Source organism: Microtus ochrogaster, chromosome 21 (genome assembly GCF_000317375.1).
Source record: "Microtus ochrogaster isolate Prairie Vole_2 chromosome 21, MicOch1.0, whole genome shotgun sequence".
Lineage (NCBI taxonomy): Eukaryota > Metazoa > Chordata > Mammalia > Rodentia > Cricetidae > Microtus > Microtus ochrogaster.
Window position 1 is genome coordinate 2,592,748 of NC_022022.1, and position 20,475 is coordinate 2,613,222.

General features: G+C 46.3%; 2 protein-coding genes across 7 annotated transcripts; both read left to right on the plus strand.

The window, feature by feature from the left end:
* The first annotated feature begins 1,736 nt into the window (after positions 1-1,736).
* Positions 1,737-11,601, plus strand: C21H1orf54 (chromosome 21 C1orf54 homolog). Of its 4 annotated transcripts, none has more exons than XM_026783896.1 (7): positions 1,737-1,799; positions 1,924-2,063; positions 3,667-3,759; positions 5,153-5,211; positions 5,771-5,899; positions 8,968-9,069; positions 10,612-11,601. In XM_026783896.1, exons 2-6 carry the CDS (start codon positions 1,943-1,945, stop codon positions 9,064-9,066), a joined length of 501 nt encoding a protein of 166 aa, XP_026639697.1. In that variant the 5' UTR covers positions 1,737-1,799; positions 1,924-1,942; the 3' UTR covers positions 9,067-9,069; positions 10,612-11,601. The 4 variants fall into 4 exon arrangements, with proteins under 4 accessions (XP_026639697.1, XP_026639698.1, XP_026639700.1 ...); XM_026783897.1 differs by having other exon boundaries at positions 8,971-9,069; XM_026783899.1 differs by having other exon boundaries at positions 1,924-1,988; positions 8,971-9,069.
* Positions 11,602-11,976: 375 nt separating this feature from the next.
* Positions 11,977-15,411, plus strand: Ciart (circadian associated repressor of transcription). Of its 3 annotated transcripts, none has more exons than XM_026784097.1 (6): positions 11,977-12,137; positions 12,535-12,964; positions 13,092-13,167; positions 13,466-13,544; positions 13,654-13,765; positions 14,800-15,411. In XM_026784097.1, the coding sequence occupies exons 2-6, from the start codon at positions 12,620-12,622 to the stop codon at positions 15,307-15,309; spliced, it is 1,122 nt and encodes a 373-aa protein (XP_026639898.1). In that variant the 5' UTR covers positions 11,977-12,137; positions 12,535-12,619; the 3' UTR covers positions 15,310-15,411. The 3 variants fall into 3 exon arrangements, with proteins under 3 accessions (XP_026639898.1, XP_005357012.1, XP_026639899.1); XM_005356955.3 differs by having other exon boundaries at positions 12,557-12,964; XM_026784098.1 differs by having other exon boundaries at positions 11,977-12,044; positions 12,557-12,964.
* Positions 15,412-20,475: the final 5,064 nt, after the last annotated feature.

Below are 20,475 nucleotides of genomic sequence, written 5' to 3' on the forward strand. Positions count from 1 at the left end.
GCTCCAGGGACTCACTTTCGAGGCTGAGCAAGTATTTCTTATGTATGTGGAGTTTTGTTTGAGTAGTTTGATTTTTCTTTAGTTTGGTTTTTCCAGACGGGTTTCTTTGTGCAGCCTTGACTGTCCTGAAACTCACTTTGTAGACCAGGCTAGCCTTATCTACCAGCCCCCGCCTCCCGAGTGCGGGATTAAAGATGTGCATCACCATGCCCACTGTTTGTGAGATTTTAAAATATACTTTATTTTCTTTATGTATTTGGTTTGTATCTTGTTTTACAAAGTTTACAGATTTATGCCAAAATGTAAGGAAAATAGTCATTTATCTGGAACATTTTTGTAGTCATATGTCATCTTACTTCTCCTACTCTATATATTTTATTGTTGTTTGGTGTGTGTGGTCTTTTGTTTGTTTGGTTTGGGTTTCTTGAAACAGGATCTCTCTATGCAGCCCTGACTGTCCAGGAACTCACTCTGTATCCCAGGCTGGCCTCGAACTCACAGAGCTCTGCCTCCCAAATGCTGGTATCACAGGGCCACGACACCACGCCCGGCAGTGTCTTGACTGTGAAGTCTCAATTGCCTAACAGACTAATAGTTCATTGTGCCAAATAAATACGCTACTGCTTCTGAATTGAACTGAATGAAAATAGGAAATACAGGAGCAGACAGAATGATGAGGAAGGTGCCGTGTGTCTGAAAGTGGGAGCAGAGGAGAAGATGGTGTTTGCTTCCTCTCTTCTTCCATCCTGTGTCCAAAAAGTTGGGGGAAAGGGGTGAAGTCAACACAAAATGGCGAGAAATAACTGGCCTTGGCTATTGTATGCATAGAGTATGCATGCATACAGTACAGAAACTGCCAGCGGTTAAGGTTTTTATTGGAAAGAGGAACAGCCGGAGGCATCTGGAAGAGTTCGGAAAAGAGAGAGAAAGTAGACTGGACGTGGACAGGGCTCTCTGCAAGATGAGGGAGACTAGGGGGAGGTAGAGAATGGAGCAAGAATAATGAGAATAGCAAAGCCAGACATAGTGAGAAGGGTTGGGTTATAAAACGAACGAGCAGCTGTGGGAGTGGGGAGCCCATGAACCGGAGGGGTACAGTGGAGAGAAGGAGGTGAGAAAGGCTAGGATGTTACTATGGACTCTGAAATGTGTAACAGGTACTTCTGATACTGAGGTACCATGGGGGCCAGCATAGGATTTGGTTAACTGGTAGGTGTCACCGGTATCCATACGTCCCTTCTGCCAGAGGAAAGGGAAATGACTCCATTTGTCAGATGGGAACCAGTTTCACGAGTTCCTGTGGAATGCTGGCTTTTATCTAACTTCCAGAAATACTCCAATAGTCCAGGATGAGCTAGCTCACTTCTGGATATATGAACAGCCTTTTGGAGGCTGGGAAATTGGAGTTTCCTTTGGACCTGACAGCTATGAGATGTTTATCAGCAGCAGTGCTAAGGAGATTTGGGAGTCAAACAATGGTTCAGAAACATCACTTCCATCCCCATAGCCAAGGCAGTCAGAGAAGAGGCACCATTTACTTACCGTCTAGAAAAGGTCCTGTGAGGAGAGATTACGGGTAAAGAGCAACTCTGCACGCCAAAGATAAGTTAAGGGCTGCCAGGCGGGCCAACACCTGTGAGCCTCGGGAAGGAGGGCAGAGTATATACTTTGGTCCCAGCAGAGGGAGTCCCCGATTGGACCTAATCTAGAGCTAGGGACTCTGCAGGAGTAACAAGTTTCCATTCATCTAAGAGGCTTGACCCTCAGTCCAGCAGCAGTGTAACAGATCTACTGAGAAAGTAGGCGGGGATTTCTGTCCCCTGGGAGAAGAAACCCTGCTCCCTCCCAGCTTCACAGCAGGGGGGGGTGAGAGGCGGGGTAAGTGTGGTGGGAAACAGAGCAATTTCCTCTTTACTTTCGCAGCGATAGTGCAGAATCAAGAATGGATGTCCTCTTCTTAGCCGCCCTTGCTGTGCCACTTATCCTGGGTAAGTCCACTCCTGAGCCCGAGCCTGCCAGTCCTTTTCTTATAAACGGGATGAGTGAAGAGCTAGAAGGACAAGGTAAGTGGGCATGTCAGCAGGGGGTGATGGTGCTTTCTCCAGGGTTGGGGGCTGAGTAGAGACCTGGAAAGTGGAGCCAGAAAAATCAACAGAAAAGCCAAGTTAAGTCCTGTCAAAGAAGAGAAGGCTGGTAGCGGATGGAGCCCCAAAGAGAGTTCCTTCAGCAAGACTGAGCTCAGATTTCTGTTAAACTGAACAAAAGAGTGAGGAGCCGGACAGGAAGGAGGTGGGTGCTCAGAAGCCAGGGGTGAAACTAGTGAGGCCAGAGTAACTCCTTCCTACAAAGTAGAAGGAAAACAAAAAAACAAAACCCCCCCATTTCTATTAGCAAAGACATAGGAATGGGAGCCAAGCTTCATGACACATGCCCCAGCTCTGGGGAAAGGGGCAGAAATTTAAGGGCAACTTTGACTACACAGTGAGTTCCAGACTAGCCCCATGCATAACCTCACCTCCCACCCAGCAAGTCCTGGTGGTGCACGCCTTTAGTCCCAGGACTCGGGTGGCAGAGGCAGGCAAATCTCTGAGTTTGGGGCCAGCCTTCTCTCCAAAACAAGTTCCAGAACAGCCAGGGCTACACGGGGAAACCCTGTCTCAAATAAATAAATAACCCCTATTTCAAAAAACAAAACCAAGTTGGGTGTGGTAGCTCACTTCTTTAATTTCAGCCCTCTAGAGGCGGAGACAGGAGGATCTCTGAGTTCTAGGTTGGTTGGGGATACATAGTGAACTCTGTCTTAAAAAAAAAAAAAGACATAAATATGGATTGGCCTATAGGACAGTAGAAAACTGGCTGTCTTTAGGGACAGGTCCCAGGAGGAGCTTGGCTCCTTCCCTTCTTTGTTCTCCAGTCTGCCAGGTGTGTCTCATTGTTTTCCTTTCCCGTGTCATGTCCTTAGTTTGGGGTTGGAGGGATGTATTTAGCAAATGCCTAGAATTCGGGATTCAACTATCAACACCACCATTTTTAGTTTTGGAAGGGAAGAGGAGCTATGATGGGTCATTTGGTCCAGCTGACTCATTTTAAGGAAAGGGATGTGAGGCCTGCTGTGGTGGTGCACGCTTTTAGTCCCAGCATTTAGGAAGCAGAGGCAGAAGTAGGCAGATCTCTGTGATTTCAAAGCTGAACTGGTCTATACGGTGAGTTTCAGGACAGCCAAGGCTATGTAGGGAGCCCTGTATGTAGGCTCAAAAAAAAAAGTGTGGGGGAGGGGAATGAACGGACTGTTCGCACGTCTGCTTAGTTAGCAGTGAAGTTGGAAGTAAACCCAAATCTAAAAGCCTGAGATGTTAGTGGTTTTGTGAGAGATGTATAAGAAATTTGGGAGCACATGGAATCTATATGATTTTCTGAATTTCTGGTCTCTGTCTTCCACTCACAAAGGGTTTACAGCTCCTATGGGGCTTAGTGCATGTGAAGGGATCTGCTTTCTGTCCTGGGAGTTCTGCTCAGAAAGCAGACTGCTGGCCTTCCCTCCCTGGGCGGGTTTGGAGGTACAGAGGCAGGAAGAAGAGACCTCTGGAGAGGTGGCCGAATCAACTCCATGTGTGCTGTTGCTAAGGAGCTCCAGAAGCTTTTGACCTGTAGCTCTTGTCCCTTCAGGACAGGAATACGAGGACGAAGAAGAGCTGGACGAGAGTGAATACTATCAAGTGGCATATTATTATTACCCCTACACAATTACCCCTAGTTACGGTGCGTATATGAGAGGCTCTGGCTCAGGATGGGGTCAGAAGAGATTTGGGGAATTCTTAATTCAAAGATTGCCCTTCACGTTGCAACAGAACAAGAGGATCAGACAAAATTTTGGCTGTAAAAAAAACTTACCAAGATTCTTGATATTTCTCAAGTTTATGATATTTTTTAAATTAAGAATTATTATAGGGGCTGGAGAGATGGCTCAGCGGTTAAGAGCATTGCCTGCTCTTCCAAAGGTCCTGAGTTCAATTCCCAGCAACCACATGGTGGCTCACAACCATCTGTAATGAGGCCTGCAGGAAGAATACTGTACACATAATAAACAAAAAAATAAATATTTAAAAAAAAAGAGGGGCTGGAGAGATGGCTCAGTGGTTAAGAGCATTGCCTGCTCTTCCAAAGGTCCTGAGTTCAATTCCCAGCAACCACATGGTGGCTCACAACCATCTGTAATGAGGTCTGGTGCCCTCATTACATACACACAGAAAGAACATTGTATACATAATAAATAAATAAATAAATATTTTTAAAAAAAAGAATTATTATAGCTGGGCAGTGGTAGCGCACGACTTTAATCCCAGCACTTGAGAAGTAGAAACAGGTGGATCTCTGTGAGTTTGAGGCCAGCCTGGTCTACAGAGTGAGTTCCAGGATAGGCTCCAAAGCTACAGAGAAACCTTGTCTCAAAAAGCAAAGACAAAAAACAAACGAACAAAAAAAAACAAAAAAAGATTTAGCCAGGCATGGTGATGCACCTTTAATCCCAGCACTTGGGAAGCAGGGGCAGGCGGATCTCTTTGAGTTCTAGGCCAGCCTGGTCTACAGAGTGAGTTTCAGGACAGCTAAGGCTGTTAAACAGAGAAACCCTGCCTCAAAAAAACAGAACAAAAAATTGGTATATTGGAGGGATGTGTGCTTATACATGAGTGAAGTTGCCATGGAGATCAGTGATGTAAAACCCCACTGAAGCTGGAATTAGGAGAGACTGACAGCTGTTCAGGGTGGATTCTGGAAACTAGACTCAGGCCCTCTGAAAGAGAAATACGTGTTCTTAACTGCTAAGCCATCTTACCAGCTCCAATTCATAAACTTTTTTTTTTTTTTTTTTGGTTTTTCAAGACAGGGTTTCTCTGAAGCTTTGGATCCTGTCCTGGAACTAGCTCTTCTAGACCAGGCTGGCCTCGAACTCACAGAGATCCGCCTGCCTCTGCCTCCCGAGTGCGGGGATTAAAGGGGTGCGCCACCACCGCCCGGCTCATAAACATTTTTAACACTAAAAATAACTAGAAGTAGGCAATACCTACACATCTTATAACTTAGGAAAGGTGGAGTATTCTGAGCAGTTTCTTCCCCTTTTATTTCTATTTTTTTCTTTTTTTCTCTTCTCCAGATGACTTTAGTCCAAACTTCACTGTCGATTACTCCGTGTTTGAGTTGGAGGATAGGTTGGTGAGTGACTTCTCTGTCTAAGAGGGTCAGGACAAATAACAGTCAAACAGAAACTGGGAAGAGCTGAAATGTAGCTAGGTGGCAAGAATGAACATCAGGGCTGGGTATGGTTGTCCACTCCTATAATCCCAGCACTTGGGTAGCAGAGGCAGGAGGATTGCCATGGGTGGAAGGTCAGCCTGGTCTACGTAGCAAGTTCCAGGCCAGCCAGGACTGTTTAGTAAGACTGTCTCAGCAAGAACAGAAAACAGGTAAGAAAAGAAAACCTGGTAGATAGAAACTAGGAAGTGGGTCCCACACAACCACTTAACTGTGGCTGGAAGGGAGCCAGAACCCAATGGCTTAGGGACACATGAAAGAGGGGCAGTCGAGGGACTTGTGGAATGGAATACATGGATAATCCATGCTGGCACTGGACCCAGACAATCCCTGACCTTAAGTTTTGGTCATGTGGGGTTGGAGGTGAGGTAGGAGGCTTACTGGAAGGAAGAGAACGTCTGTGGGGGATGTTAGACGGAAGGAAGAGATGATGACTGTTTCCCAACCCTACCGAGGTCAGAACGGGTTGGAGAAGGAGGCGACCACAGAGGCAGTGGAGACCACCATTAGTCTCCACACAGAACTCGCGGACCCTCAGAATCCTGTGACAACAAGACCAGTGACGACGAAGCCAGTGACTACAGAGCCAGTGAGTCAAATGGGGATTAAGGAGGAGGGCAGTGTGGCTGACTCTCACCCTGACAGATCCCAGGCCTGAGACCTTGAATGAACAGAGGGTGGGTTCTGGTGGAGGAGAGAACCAATGGTTAATACTTCCACGTAGGTATTCCAATTTGGTTTCCCTGCGCTGTGCTGAAACACTGACTTGGGGAGGAAAGGGTTATTACAACGCCCAGGTCACACACCCAGGGCAGGAACTCAAGCCAGGAGCTGCAGCACAGACTTGGGAGGCACACTGCTTACTGGCTTGCTTCCATGACTCGCTCAGCTTGCTCTTTTATACCGTTGGCCCACAGTGGGCTGGCCCTTTCCGTATCAATCATTAATCAGGAAAAGTCCCCCAAAGACATCCCCACAATCCAATCTGATGGGGTCAACTCCTCAGATGCAGTTCCATCTTCCCAGGCGACTCTGTTGTGTCAACTAACCAGCAGAACCGGTATCACACTTGGGCCACACCACATGTCCGGAGGCCGGAGGACTTTGGGGAGTCAGTGTGTCAGGATTGAGTGGCACATGCTTTTACCTGCTGAGCCAGCCCAGATTTTGTTTTAGATACAATTTAAGACTAAGATAGCTTTTGCTTGTTAGGTGTTCTGAAAGGAAGAAAAAAAAAAAAAGGAAGACTAGAGACTAGTTATTAGGAGAGAGAAAGCTGCCAAGGGAAGAGAAGCAGAGCAAATAGCTGGGCTTGGTGACGAGGGTATGACAGAAGGAAAGTTTACAGAGCAGGACAGTATGAATCAAAACATATGCACAAAGGTTGGGCTGCAAAGGAAATTCAAGAATTAAGTTTTTGCCATGTGGGGTTGGGGACAGGATTCTTCCTTGCAGGATAGGGTGATGTGGAGGAAAACTCTAAACAGGCCATTTGTAGGGAGGGTACTGGAGGGAAGCAAGACCAGCCTGAGTGACATAGCAAGACTCTATTGGGGGAAAAATGGTCAGGCATCGTGACAAATGCTTTTAATTCCAGCATTCAGAGCCAGAGGCAAGGGGATCTCTGTGAGTTCCAGGTCAGTTTGGTCTGCAGAGCAAGTTCCAGGGCAGAGAGAGATAAATAATAAACTTTTTTTTTTTTTGAGACAGGGTTTCCCTGTGTGACAGTCCTAGCTGTCCTGGAACTAGCTCTTATAGACCAGGCTGGCCTCGAACTCACAGGAATTCACTTGCCTCTGCCTCCGGAGTGCTGGGATTAAAGGCATGTGCCTCCACTGCCCAGGTTAGAAAACTGTTTTTGGCAGTGAAATGGCTCATTAAATAAAGGCACTTGCTAAGAAACATGAGGACCTGGGTCAAGTTTGCTCCTTGAGACCTGCTTGGTAGGATAGGGGAGATTCCAAGAGTTGTCCTTTGACCTCCACACACGTAACATCCCATGCCCTCTAACCTAAATAAATAAATGTAAATATGCTTAAAGTTAGGGATAAATAGATGGTCTGAAGTGTCAGGCTGGACTTTGGGTTGATACACAATGAGGAACCTGGTAAGCCTTCCAAGTAGAGTGAAGATAATGGAGTCAAAATTTAGGAACACTCTTCATCTGACTAAATGCAAGATGCATAGTGGAAAAGTTTATGCTGTCCAAGAAACATCCCATAAAGGGCTGGACTAGGGGAATGGCACGTAAATTGAGAGCAGAAGAATAAAGTTAGAAGAAAATGCTTCTCTTCAGTAGTAATCTTGTAAAGGAAAAGGGGGTGGGGAGTTAAAATAACTTGCAGATTTTAACAATGTTTGGGGAGGACCAGAGAGGTGGCTCAGACAGTACATATGCCATAGGATGATCTGAATTCGATCCCCAGGACCCGTGTGATGGAAGGAAAGAACGAACCTTCACGTTGTCCTCTGACCTCTCCACATATGCACACATACACACACCAAAACACACATGTACATATGAAATAGAAACAGGATCTAATAAACATGTTTGGGAAATGGTTGACCAAGATGGGAACTCTTGGAGGCCAGTGTGGCTTAGGTTGGAAGTGATAATTTTGACAGCCTGTGTGGGTGTTCTGAAGGCAGCAAACTAGATCAGGAGTAGAGACCTAAGGGCAAAGTTACAGTTGTGAAAGTAGGAAGGCCAGTGACTCAGTCAGTGGAGGAAGAGAAATCAATCAAGGAAAAGGAAGAGGCAGGCAGACAGCCAACTTTTTTTTTTTTTTTTTTGCATTATAGGGACTAGAAGAGAAAACTTGATATAATCAGCCAAAAGCTACCAAGAGCCCCAAACCTACCTCAAACTAAGGAAGGCTCATGTACATGCTTTTAATCTCAGCATTCAGGAGGCAGAGGCAGGAAGATCTCTCTGAGTTCGAGTCTAGCCTGTCCTACACAGTGAGTACTAGTAAAACTAGAGCGATGTAGAGAGGCCCTGTCTGAAAAAACAAAACAATAAAAGAAAGAGGAGAGCAGGGAGAGAAGAGATTGGGGGGTAGCTCAGCAGTAGCGCTCTAGTACGGCATTTGTAAAACTCTGGTTTTCATCCCTATGGGGGTATTGTGATGATGAACATTATGAGGAAATGTAGAAAATATAGACCCATCTGAAAAATATGAAATTAAAGACATAAAACAAAACACCAATGGCTATTAAGGGCAATGCAACAGGACTGAAAACCAGCCTACAAGCAGTTGAATACAAATGAGAGGAACCTGCAGGACTGACGAGCAAAGCCTGACACTAAATCTCCCACAGGTTTTAAATGCACAGTAAGTTCTCTGTAGGTGGTAAGCCCCTCATACACGCAGGAACGTAATAATGTCTCATTTATAACCCCCAAAGCGCCTACCACAGTGACTAGCACAAAGTCATGCCCACAAAAGATAAAACATCGAATGTCATTGAGAGTCATGGCCTCCTAAGTAGGAAGAATTCTTTACAGCGATGGGGAGGAGGGCTGAATCTCCTTTGAGATTAGAGGTAAGGAAAAAGGGAGTTAATGTAAGGAGGTGGCTATCTTCCTGGAGCCGGAATGGGAATTGTTAGGAAGGGTGACAATGACCTCTTGTGTGTGTGGGGGGGATGTTTTAGCAGATTCCAGATCAGAATGATGCCATGTCCAGCCTGCAGAGTTCTGTGTCCTGTCTTCTCTTATGGACCCTCCTTCAAGGGGGGCTGCACTTTATGTAGAAGGTAAGAGGGCAGCCACAGGCTTTGGTGGGGTGCTATGAAGCAATTCTTACCAACCTGCTCAGTTCTCCTATGCTTAAGGAAAGAAGCAGGATCCCATTTAGAAAATATCTGATTATCTAATCTTAAAATTTGGAATGAGTTGAAACAAAGACTTGTGATGCCATTCGTTTATTCCAGTCTGGGAGGACTTTCAAGACCTCCTAGGAGAGAGGCAGGCTGAATGGAGAAGCCTTTTTCCAAGCTCTCAACAAGCCTGGGAAAATCAGGGCTGAGTCTGCCCAGGTTTGAAGTTATGGCAGGTGCCAGAGGTCAAAATGGGTGTGTCCTACAACCCTGTAGAGCCAAGAGGCAAAGTTCAGCAGGAGGAGGAAGGAGGCATGAAAGGGACACATCTTTCTCAACAACGAATGGAGAATCCATCTTAGAATATGAAATCTGTGGGGTCTGTATAGCAATGGGAGCAAGGGGAGACTCCCTTGGCCTCCTGTTCTTGTTTCTTGGGTCTACTGCTTTCCTGTGTATGTATAGAGGAGGAATTTAGGAGGCCAAAGCCCCCAGAGTTCCAGGAATGGGAGTTTGCTGGGGCTTGGGAACCGCCAGGCATTTGTGTTGGGAACTGAACTTAGTCAGCCAATTGTCAATAATGGGCGGTGGTGGCGCAGGCTTTTAAACCCAGCACTCGAGAGGCAGAAGTGGGCAGATCTCTGAGAATCCAAATCCAGCCTGGTTTACAGAGCGAGTTCCAGGACAGCCAAGGCTACACAGAAAAATCCTGTCTTGAAAAACAAAACAAAACGGAGTGTGTCCTCTTAAATATCAAGTCAGCCACCTGATTCTGTTTTTATTCCCCTCTCTCTAGGTGAGAGAAGGCTGCCAAGACTCTTCGGACTAGAGTTTGTCAAGAAGCTGGTTGAAAAATAAAATAGTTTTGTCTACTTCTATTTATTTATTTATTTATTTATTTATTTATTTATTTATTTATTTATTTATTTATTATACAATATTCTGTCTGTGTATGCCTGCAGGCCAGAAGAGGGCACCAGACCCCATTTCAGATGGTTGTGAGCCACCATGTGGTTGCTGGGAATTGAACTCAGGTGCTCTTAACCTCTGAGCCATCTCTCCAGCCCCCTTTTGTCTACTTCTTAATGACGGTTCTAAAGTCAACACGTACACCAAAACTTGGGGGGGCATAAAGGGCAGATTAGAAAGAGAATTAGAAACGAGTGTAGTGGTGCATGCCTGGAATTCGGAAGGCAGAGGCAGGCACACCTCTTGAGTTCGAAGCCAGCCTAGTCTGCAAAGAGAGTTCCTCCAGGGCAGCCAGAACTACATAGAGAAACCCTGTGTGTGTATGGGGGGGGAGGGGGAACACAAACCAAAACAACAAACAAAAAACCCTTGAATTAGATGTCAGTTAATTAGAAGGAATCATACCCCATAAATAAACCTAGTTTGGGGTAGAAAAGAGAATACTCACAGATAACAGGTTTAAGCTGAGCCTGTAATTCTAATTTTTTCTTCTAATCTTTTTTCTAACAGTCTCCTGTGGCTCAGGGTGGTCTTGAACCCATCTCCTGCATCCAACCCCTACGATTACAGCAGGAATGAAACATCACACCCAGCTTAATTGTATTTTATATGATATTGTCTTGAAACTTTGGGGAAACAGTGCTGAGGTTTAATTTAGAAACTTTTCCTTTTTCTAAAATAACCACATTGCTAAATATAAGTAAAGAGTATTCGAATATATTTAAATTAATCATACACTCTGCAAACCCCGCCTTATATTCCTGTTCAATTTTTTTCTTTTAGTAAGAATATGCATTTAAAAAAATATTTAAAGTCTCTGTCCACCCGACTCTAGTCAGAACTAGAGTGCCCCCTTGCGATCCCTCTGTTGTCTTCAAATTACAGGGTCTTGGTCTTCATTGTTTGCTTTAACTCTGACTTGATAAAACGGATGTTGGCGTCTATGGGTGACTCTGGACTTGCTCTTTTCCTTCCTCAACGTCTTTCCAGTCTTCTCAAAGGAACAAATAAAGCCATAACCTTGAGGATCAAGGACCTACTACTCTACTCTGTTCCCTGTGCTGAGAATCAGAGAATTGAGTTGAAGGGTCCCAAGGGCCCGGGGCAGAAAAGTCAGGGACGAGTTCGGCTTTCACCCCAGAGTCTTGGCGGGCTGGCATCTGAGATGGTAACGTGCGTGGCGGGTTATGTAAGAACCGACTGGAGAAGCCGCTCGGCGGGAGCCCCGGAGAGAACGCGCTGTTCCGGCTGCAGTCCCCACCCTCCTCGCCCAGCAGGGCAGGAGGCACCCAACTATCAGCCTAGGAGGGGAGGATGAAAGAGTGGGGAGTCACGAGGGCGAGCCGCTGACAAGGGAACGGATGCCCGGCGTCACACGTCCGTTGTCACACACGTTGCGGACACGAGTTGCTGAGGGCTCCCACGTGCTGCGCCCGTGCGCGGAGGCGCTCGGAGGGGCCCACGTCCCTAGGCACCGCCTCCGTAGCATGGTCTGGCTCTGCACACTCCAGCCGCGCAGTCTCCCGCGCAGCGCCGTCCTATTTAAGGCTACGAGCTCCACCCTTTTCCGCCCCTTGCTTCATTTTCACTTTTTTCCATCCTCCTTTTTATCACCGGAGGAGCCGCATGTACGGGTGGAGCATCGACTGCTTCCCTTCCAGCCAATCACCACTTGGCTGCTTCTCTATTGGCCGAGCCCCCGCGTGCGGTAGCAAATGGGCTGTGAGTGTCTGTATCTAGAGTCACATGTTGCCGGCAAGCTGTCCAATGAGAGCACGAGGTCTGTGTACGCAGGGGGAGGCACGTGCAGAGCCGCACGTGTCTGGGAGGGGGAAGGGGCGGGACCCACAGAGTGAGGCGGAGGTGGGTCGGCTAGACCGGCGCAGACGGTGGAGGAAGGAGAGGGGTACTGAGCCCGAGCGGGGCTGAGCCGGCAGACCCAGGTGAGCGGACCAGAGCGGAGCGCTCCGGAAGACTGACCCGGACGGAGGGAGACCGCAGATCTGGGTTTTGGGAGGAATTGCATCACCTGAAAGGTGAGACCATAGGCTGACCGGCCGCAGGGCACCTGACGGTGAGGGATGCGAAAGCTACAGAGACGGGTGTCCATGGGGACGGTCCCCATAGGGACCTTAGGTGGGTTTTGGTGCGCAGACGAGCCACTAGCGGGTGGCTTTTTAGGTCGATAAGCTCATTATGAGGTCTGGAAGGGAACAGCCCAGAACAGCAGACGGAGGGCAAGGTGTAAAGTCAGGTATTCACTCTGAACCCAAAGGAAGAAAGGCTGTGTGGGGTCAAGAGCCGTGGGCCGGCGGTCTGAATTATGAATGGGGGTGGAAAAGCAAGTTGTTTTTTTTTTTTTTTTTTCTGGTTTCTATTGAGAACGCCACAGTCTCCCAGGCCCTTTCCTAATCCTTTTGACTCTGATTTCAGAGTCTCTCGCTTTGCTTTTCAGTTGCGGGCTCTGAGCTCTGGTACTACAGGAGCCGCTCACTCTTCAGCCTCTGCTCCTGGACCTATGGAATCTCCATCTAGCGTTTCTTCTTGTTCCTCCTCCTCACTCTCCTCGTCATTTTCCACATCCCCTGTGAACAGTGACTTTAGCTTCTCCTCTGATAATGAGAGGGAAGGCAAGAGCGCCCACGGGCTCAGGCCTGAAGCTGTTGGGCAAAGGGGAGGTGCCCAGCCCAGTCCGGGTCCTATCCACTGCAGACATCGACCCAGGGTTTCTGGTAACCAGCATACAGCATCTCATCTGGAACAGCGAGGATCTAGGGTCAAAAGATCAAGAGACGGGAAACTGGAGACCAGTCTACACACCCAGGGATGTATCACAGAGGGAGACCTGCTGTTTGCTCAAAAGGTAAGAGAAAGGAGACAGGAGTGCAGCATCAAGCACCTAATTGGTAAGGACCCTGAGGGGATAGTACTGGCTGCCAGATACGTGACAGCAGAAAAATCTCTGCTGTCTTTTTGCTGTTTTCCTACAGTGTAAAGAACTCCAAGGGTTCATACGGCCCCTCACAGATCTACTGAACGGACTAAAAATGGGCCGCTTCGACAGAGGTAATAAGCTGATTATGTTTCTGGGCTCGGGGGATAGTAATGCCCTTCTCTGTGTGAAATGTATGATTATTAAATCTTCTTCTTTGGGATCTGGGCTATTCCCTGTTTGCATCTGCAACTTGATTTCTTTGGGTGAATCGATTTTAACCCCCATCTTTCTCTGTCTTTACACCTACCTCAATCCTCACCTCTGCTTTCTCTCCTGCTGGGGCATGAACCTAGTCTCTGTGTGCACTAGACAACCCCTCTGCCACCGAGCTACATTCCACCCCTCTGACCACCTTCTCCTTCACCTTAGGATTGAGTAGCTTCCAGCAGAGTGTGGCCATGGACCGGATCCAGCGGATAGTGGGTGTTTTACGGAAGCCTCAGATGGGGTAAGTCTCCCTGTGTCTCTCTTCCTCTCCTCAGTATCTCATTGGGGGAGGCCTGTACAATTCTCCATGTCTCTTTTTTCATACTTAGTGACTTTTACCTTTTCCACAGAGAACGTTACCTAGGAACGTTGCTGCAAGTGGAAGGGATGTTAAAGACTTGGTTTCCTCATATAGCTGTCCAGAAGTCATCATTAGGAGGGAGCAGGCATCAGATAAACAAGGTAAGAACCTCAAAACTAAGGAAGAGATGGGAGAAAAATCAAGAACTGGATTGTGTATGGAGAAATGTGTCCCTCTTCCCATTTCCCTTAAGGTTTTTGTTGGTGGTGGTATTTTTTTTGGTTTTTTCAGGGAAAGGAATGCCCAACTTCGTGCATTCCTGTACTTTTTATATTTAGCTTAGATGTTGGTTCTATTTTGTTGGGATCTCCTGTTGCAGCTTATCTGCTTTCTGAAGACACAGATGACTCTCACAGGAAGACACCTCAGTTTTCCTCTACAAATTCTTCCTTGCGGCCCTCCAAACCCTTACCCTCTCCACCTTTTGACTCCTGTCAAAATATCCTAGGTCAAACCTTAGGCGTCTATAATTGTGGGTTTTTTTTTTTTAATTGCTTTCGTTTTTTTCAAGACAAGGTTTCTCTGTGTAGCTCTGACTGTCCTGGAACTCACAGAAATCCACTTGCCTTTGCCTCCCGAGTGCTTGGATTAAAAGCAATTGCCAACATGTCCAACTAAGTCAACTATAATTTTTAACGATGTGAAAATAATTGACTGAAAAGTAACAGGATATGCCTCATGGAGAACTAAAACATGGAAAATGAGGATCTTCAACTCAGAAATCAGGACGTTAATTCACTTCCACTTCTCTGGCTGTGGTGTGATTTATTAGAGTGTTCTCCAGCCATAACAGGCCTGGGTTTTATTCTCTTAACACCACAGGGGGGAAAAAGACTTTAAAGAAACTAAACAGGAATCACTGTGTAGATAGTGAGAACTGTAGGATTGTTTTAGCTTGTCTGTTTCTCGTGTTACACAGTCGCCTATCAGCTGTTGGTTGGAGAAATGGAAGCATTACGTGATTGCTAAAATTTTTACTTAATCATCACCTGGCAAGAACACATCTGTTGCACAAAACAATGTGTGTTTGCACTGCACAATGCGTTCTCACGGACAGCAAAGGTCCAGGCTAAGTGGAGCTAATCTGTAAGCTTTCTTAACCATTGGTTGTTTTTCTTCTGTCCCTACTGTCCAGGACTTTCCAAGCCCCCACAGTGACTCAGCTGCCTCCTCTCCTGCACCTCTAATGGAGAAGCTGGGCCAAGCACAGCTAGGACATGTAGTGTTGAAACCAAAGCAGCCTTGGCATCTGGCAGAGTGGCCAGCTATGAACCTCACCTGGAGTCATAGCCCTCCCATTTGTAGCCCTCCCCTCAGTCCCCAAGGCTCCGCCTCCAGCCACAGTTCCCAAGGCACTGCAGCCAGCATTGGTGTCATCCTTGTGCTCCAGAAGACAGGAACACCCTTCACCCACTCTGCCCCCGGCACTCCGATCCCACCAGCTGCACTGTCTCCTGTCAGCCCTGGTGATCTGAAGAAACCATCTGGAGAGGGGTCTTGTTGCCACAGTTTGCCAGTAACGCTGCCATCAGACCGGAGCTGCACCCTCTGTGCCCCTGCTCTCCCTGCCACAGTCAGAGAGACGGCTGCAGGACACCTGGAGCCACAGCCGACCAGCCATCCTGCCGGTGGCCCTGGTCCTTAGCCCCTGGCTCAGGCTTTACAATGTCCTCTGAGTTCCTGTTTGTGTAAATATTATGTTTATGTGTATTTCTTTTTTTTTTTTTTTTACTTTTAATGTATTTGTGGTGAGGAAAAAATAAATCCTTTCTGATTAAAGACATTTTTTTACCTAAACACTTTGCTGACTGTGGTAAATTGAAAACTTTCAACCTTGAATACCTTAAATCTTACCCACTGGGCTTCTGAAGAGCAGATAGAAGTGTTTGTGAATACAGGCTCTAAAGGTCGAGTCTGGGTGGGATAATAACAAACCTGTGAGGGACACTGGCTGCTGCTTCCCTCGGGAACACCCTTGGCACACTTAGAGGTTCAGAGTTGAGGTGGGTTTGTTGTTATTTTTTTTCTGTTCACACTCAGGAGCTAATACCTTTCTCTTTGTCTCTCCCTGTGGAACCTTCCAGCTGGCTAGACAAGCAGGTTCTTCTGCTTTGGGGCAGCTCTGCTTTGATGGGAGCTGTTGATGCTTGGGGGTAAATGCATGTATATAACCTGCTGCCTGCAAAACAGCCACTAGGATTTTTAAAAAAAAAAAAAAAAAACCTTTATTTAAGTTTATTTCATGCGCATTGGTATAATGATGTCAGATTCTCTTGAACTGGAGCTAGACAGCTGAGAGCTGCCATGTGGGTGCTGGGAATTGAACCCGAGTCCTCTAGGAAGAGCAGTCAGTGCAAGAGCCATCCCACCAGCCCCCCAGCCACTAGGATTTTGAAGAGGGCATAGTGCCCTAGAATTGTTGAGGTCAGGATAGGGGACTCAGACTGGGTCATACATAGCAGACTCAAACAGTTGTATCTGCCAAAGGCATGCTAGGCCGAGGAAAGCTACCCAGTGTTGCTGAGTGAAGCCCATGTATGGATGGTGCGGTAGCCTTCTCGTGTCTTTCTTTCGTTCTGATTTGTCCCAGTTTCTACCAAAACCATTTCCTCTCTCATCCTCGGCCTTTCCAGTGCATCGGATAATTCTGTCATCTTAGTCACTGCTTCTCAGCTGCTCAGCATGCTTCTCACTAGTCACACAGCTTTTTCCATTGCTGGTAAATAAATCGCCTCCCTTTATTTCAGAAAATATGACCTCCTTCTAAGGCAAAACCTTATTTGTGTAGCTCAGGTTGGCCTAGAAATCAAAGTTATCCTGGTGTCCCAGGAATTAGAGATGTGAAATACCACTCTTAGCTCCATTTGTGACTTTGATGGAGAAATTATATATATATGTTTATATTATATATTAAAAAATATATATTAGCCGGGCGGTGGTGGCGCACGCCTTTAATCCCAGCACTCGGGAGGCAGAGAGAGGCAGGTGGATCTCTGTGAGTTCGAGACCAGCCTGGTCTACAGAGCTAGTTCCAGGACAGGCTCCAAAACCACAGAGAAACCCTGTCTCGAAAAAACCAAAAAAAAAAAATATATATATATATATTATATATTAAAAATATATGTTTTTCAAGACAGGGTTTCTCTGTGTAACAGTCCTAGCTGTCCTAGAACTAGCTCTTGTAGAGCAGGCTGGCCTTGAACTCACAGAGATCCACCTGCCTCTGCCTCCTGAGTGCTGGGATTAAAGGTGTGTGTCACCACTGCCTTGCTTTATATATATATATTTTGAGACAGGGTCTCACTATGTAGCCCTGATTGGCCTAAAACTTGCTACATAGAACAGGCCTGCCTCTCCCTCTGCCTCCTGAGTGCTGGGGTTAAAGGAGGCATGAGCCACCATGCCTGACTCATTTTATTTATTTTAAATTTACTTATTTTTATTTTATGTGCATTGGTGTTTTTCCTGCATGTATATTTGTGTGAGGGTGTTGGATCCCCAGAACTAGAGCCACAGACAGTTTTGAGCTGTCAAGAGGGTGTTGGAATTGAACTCGGATCCTCTGGAAGAGCAGTCAGTGTTCTCAATGTTGAGCCAGCATTCCGGCTCCTTGTTTGATTTTTTTAAGATTTATTTTTATTTAATGTGTATGATTATTTGCCTGCATGTATGATGTATACATGTGCATGCCTGGTGCCCAAGAAGGTCAGAAGAAGGCATTGGATCCCCTAGAACTAGAATTAGATGTTTGTAGGTCACCATGCAGTTGCTGAGGACTGATTGCAGGTTCTCTGCAAGAACAGCAAGTGTTCTTACTGCGGAGCCATCTCTCTTTCCAGCCCCTTGGATTTTCTTTTGTTTGTGAAACTTTTGTAATTTATATTTGCTATTCATAATAATTACTTCCTGGTGTCATGGGTCCTTAGCCTTACTGAAAAGCCTGCTTGAGCCTACCCATCCTCTTCCTCTTCTCTGCTCTCCAGTCCTTCCCCACCCCAGTCCCACTTCCAGTCAGCATTTGGGACTGAACTTTGGACCCTGTGCACGCTAGGCAAGTGCTCTACCACAGAACCACCACCCCCAGTACACTCCATGATTCCTCCTCACCACGGCAGTTAACTGCCAGCGGTCGGCCTTACACTACTTTCATTTTGCTGCACTTTCCCAAGTAACTAAGGAGCCCACAAAATGAGCTCTCCGGGGTTTTACGTTCACCTTCCCCTGATCAGCAGTGAAACCCAGGCGCCTTGGCAAAGGCTGCACACTGCACACTCAGCCACCCGACACAGAGCTGCTCTGAGCCCTTCCTCCTCCCATCTTAGACACGTCCCACTCTCCTCTTACCCACCTGGCACTCTTTCCAGGTTTCTTAACGGCTCCAGTGCCACCTACCCCAGAGTGTGGGTGTTCTCTGTGGTGACAGTCTTGGCTTTTCTCTATGTACAGCCAGACATGTTAACTTTGTGGTTTTTATTGTTTTTATTGTTTCCTCAAATCACACAAATGCTAATTCTTCATTTCCTGCTCTAATGTTTGTCCTAAGAAGGCAGGCACACTGAAGGTGTGTGTTTTTGCTGGGGAGTTTTATTCATATACTGTTTATACAAAAATTACTGAAGGGACCTAACATGGCTCATGGCCTTTATCTAAATACCCTTGTAGGCAGGGGCTGGAGAGATGGCTCAGAGGTTAAGGGCACTGACTGTTCTTCTAGAGGTCCTGAGTTTAATTTCCAGCAACTACATGGTGGTTCACAACTGTCTATAATGGGATCTGGTGCCCTCTTCTGGATGCAGACAGAAGATATATATATATACCTGGATGTATACATAATAAACAAACAAACTAAAAAGAAGACCCTTGTACACAAGCCTTACTGAATTTGATACTTGGATTCCACACGGTAGGAGAGAACCAACTCCCACAAGTTGTTCACTGGTCTCTGAATAAGCACATACCCACCCATGTAGGCACATATGTACACATTACAGGAATATTTTGTTGTTCTTTTTGAACTATTGAGGGCCAGAGCGATGGCTCAGCAATTAAGAGCACTCTTGCAGAAGACCAGTGTTTAGTTTCCAGCACCCACATGGTGGCTTACAGCCCTTTGTAATTCCAGTCGCAGGGCATCTGATGCTCTCTTCTGATCTCCTTTGGCACAAGGCATACCTACGAAGAACATACGTGCAGGCAAAATACAAAGTAAATCTAAAATTTTTTAATTAACTGAAAATTTGTAGCTGGGTGATGGTAGCGGCAGTGGCACAGGCCTTTAATCCCAGCACTCAAGAGGTAGAGGCACAGGCAGCATATCTCTGAATCTGAGGCCAGCCTGGAATACATTATGAGTTTTAGGACAGCCAGGGCTACATAGAAAAACCCTGTCTTGAAAAAAACAAACAAAAGACTTGATTAAAATTTTAGCACTTTATGACTGGGGAGGTAGCTCTATAAAGTGCTTGCTAAGTATGCACAAAGCCATGGGTACACTCCCTAGCACCCCATAAAACTGGGTATGGTGGCAATGTGAGCTCAGCTCTTGGGAGGATCAAAAGTTGAAGGTCATCCTCAGGTCCACAACTTCTCCCAGACCAGCTTAGACTGTTTTAAAAACAAGTGTGGAACCCTGGAGAGATGGCTAGGCTGCCAAGAGCAGTGGTACCTAACCATTGGCATCCCAGAAACCAGATGATAAGCCAGGCACAGCCATCTCACAAATACCTGTACAGCTCTGAGAAATCTAAGGGCCTCCTCTGGAATCACACGCACAGGAACATGCGCCTGTACATCATCTGCACGTTCATTCACACACGGGCATGCAAGCACACGCACAGCAGTCTTTAAAATAGAAGGCCTGGTCAGACAGCTCAGTGAGTAAAGGCCCCTGTTACCACCACGCCTGATGACCTGAGTTTAAGCCAAGGGACCCACCTGGAGGAAGGAGAGAACGATTTTGGCGAGTTGTTCTCTGACCTCCATGTGCTGTGACTCAAGCCCGTGTTTGAGGCTGAGCACACAAGATTAACGTCATCAACACTTTTCTAGATAACTAGGCTTAAAACTTGGGAGCACTAAGGTTGGGCAGAAGGCTCAGAGGTTAACAGTACCGACAGTGCTTCCCGAGGACCCAGGTTAGATTCCCAGCAACCATACGGTGGCTCATAATATCTGTAAATCCAGGTCCAGGGAATCTGAGGCCTTCTTCTGGCCTCCCTAGACACCAGGCATATATGCAGACAAAACACCCATACACATTAAAAATTTTTTTTAATCCAATAGAAAAGAAAAAATTAACAAAGGGATGGGAAAGTTGGCTCAGCAGTTAAGAGCACTTGCTGCTCTTGCACAAAACCCAGGTTCAATTCCCTGCACATACATGGTAACTCACACCCAAGGGATACAATGCCCTGCTCTGACCTCCATGAGCACCAGACACATACGCAGTACACAGACATACATGTAGGCAAAACACTTGTACACATGTAATAATAAAATAAGCCTTAAAACAAAAAATCATAAAGTACCTTTGTATCTTATCCCATTTGATTCACATGACAAGTTTTGTGAGTTTTACAAATAAGGAACCAGGTTGAGAGTTCGTGTCTCACAGATTCAGATTGTAAATATTTGTAGGTCACATATCCCCATTTCATCTATCCAGCTCTACCACGGTAGCCCAAACTAGTCATACACAATCAGCAAATAAACAGGATAATATTCCAATATTTTTTTTTTAAATATTTATTTATTTATTATGTATACAATGTTCTGTCTGTATGTCTGGAGGCCAGAAGAGGGCACCAGACCT

Coding starts and splice junctions, on each gene's coding strand:
- C21H1orf54 (XM_026783896.1), top strand. CDS start 1,943: ATGGATGTCCTCTTCTTAGCCGCCCTTGCTGTGCCACTTATCCTGGGT. Junction 2,064..3,666: donor TGAAGAGCTAGAAGGACAAG/GTAAGTGGGCAT, acceptor TTGTCCCTTCAG/GACAGGAATACGAGGACGAA. Junction 5,212..5,770: donor TTGAGTTGGAGGATAGGTTG/GTGAGTGACTTC, acceptor TACCGAGGTCAG/AACGGGTTGGAGAAGGAGGC.
- Ciart (XM_026784097.1), top strand. CDS start 12,620: ATGGAATCTCCATCTAGCGTTTCTTCTTGTTCCTCCTCCTCACTCTCC. Junction 12,965..13,091: donor ACCTGCTGTTTGCTCAAAAG/GTAAGAGAAAGG, acceptor GTTTTCCTACAG/TGTAAAGAACTCCAAGGGTT. Junction 13,168..13,465: donor AATGGGCCGCTTCGACAGAG/GTAATAAGCTGA, acceptor CCTTCACCTTAG/GATTGAGTAGCTTCCAGCAG.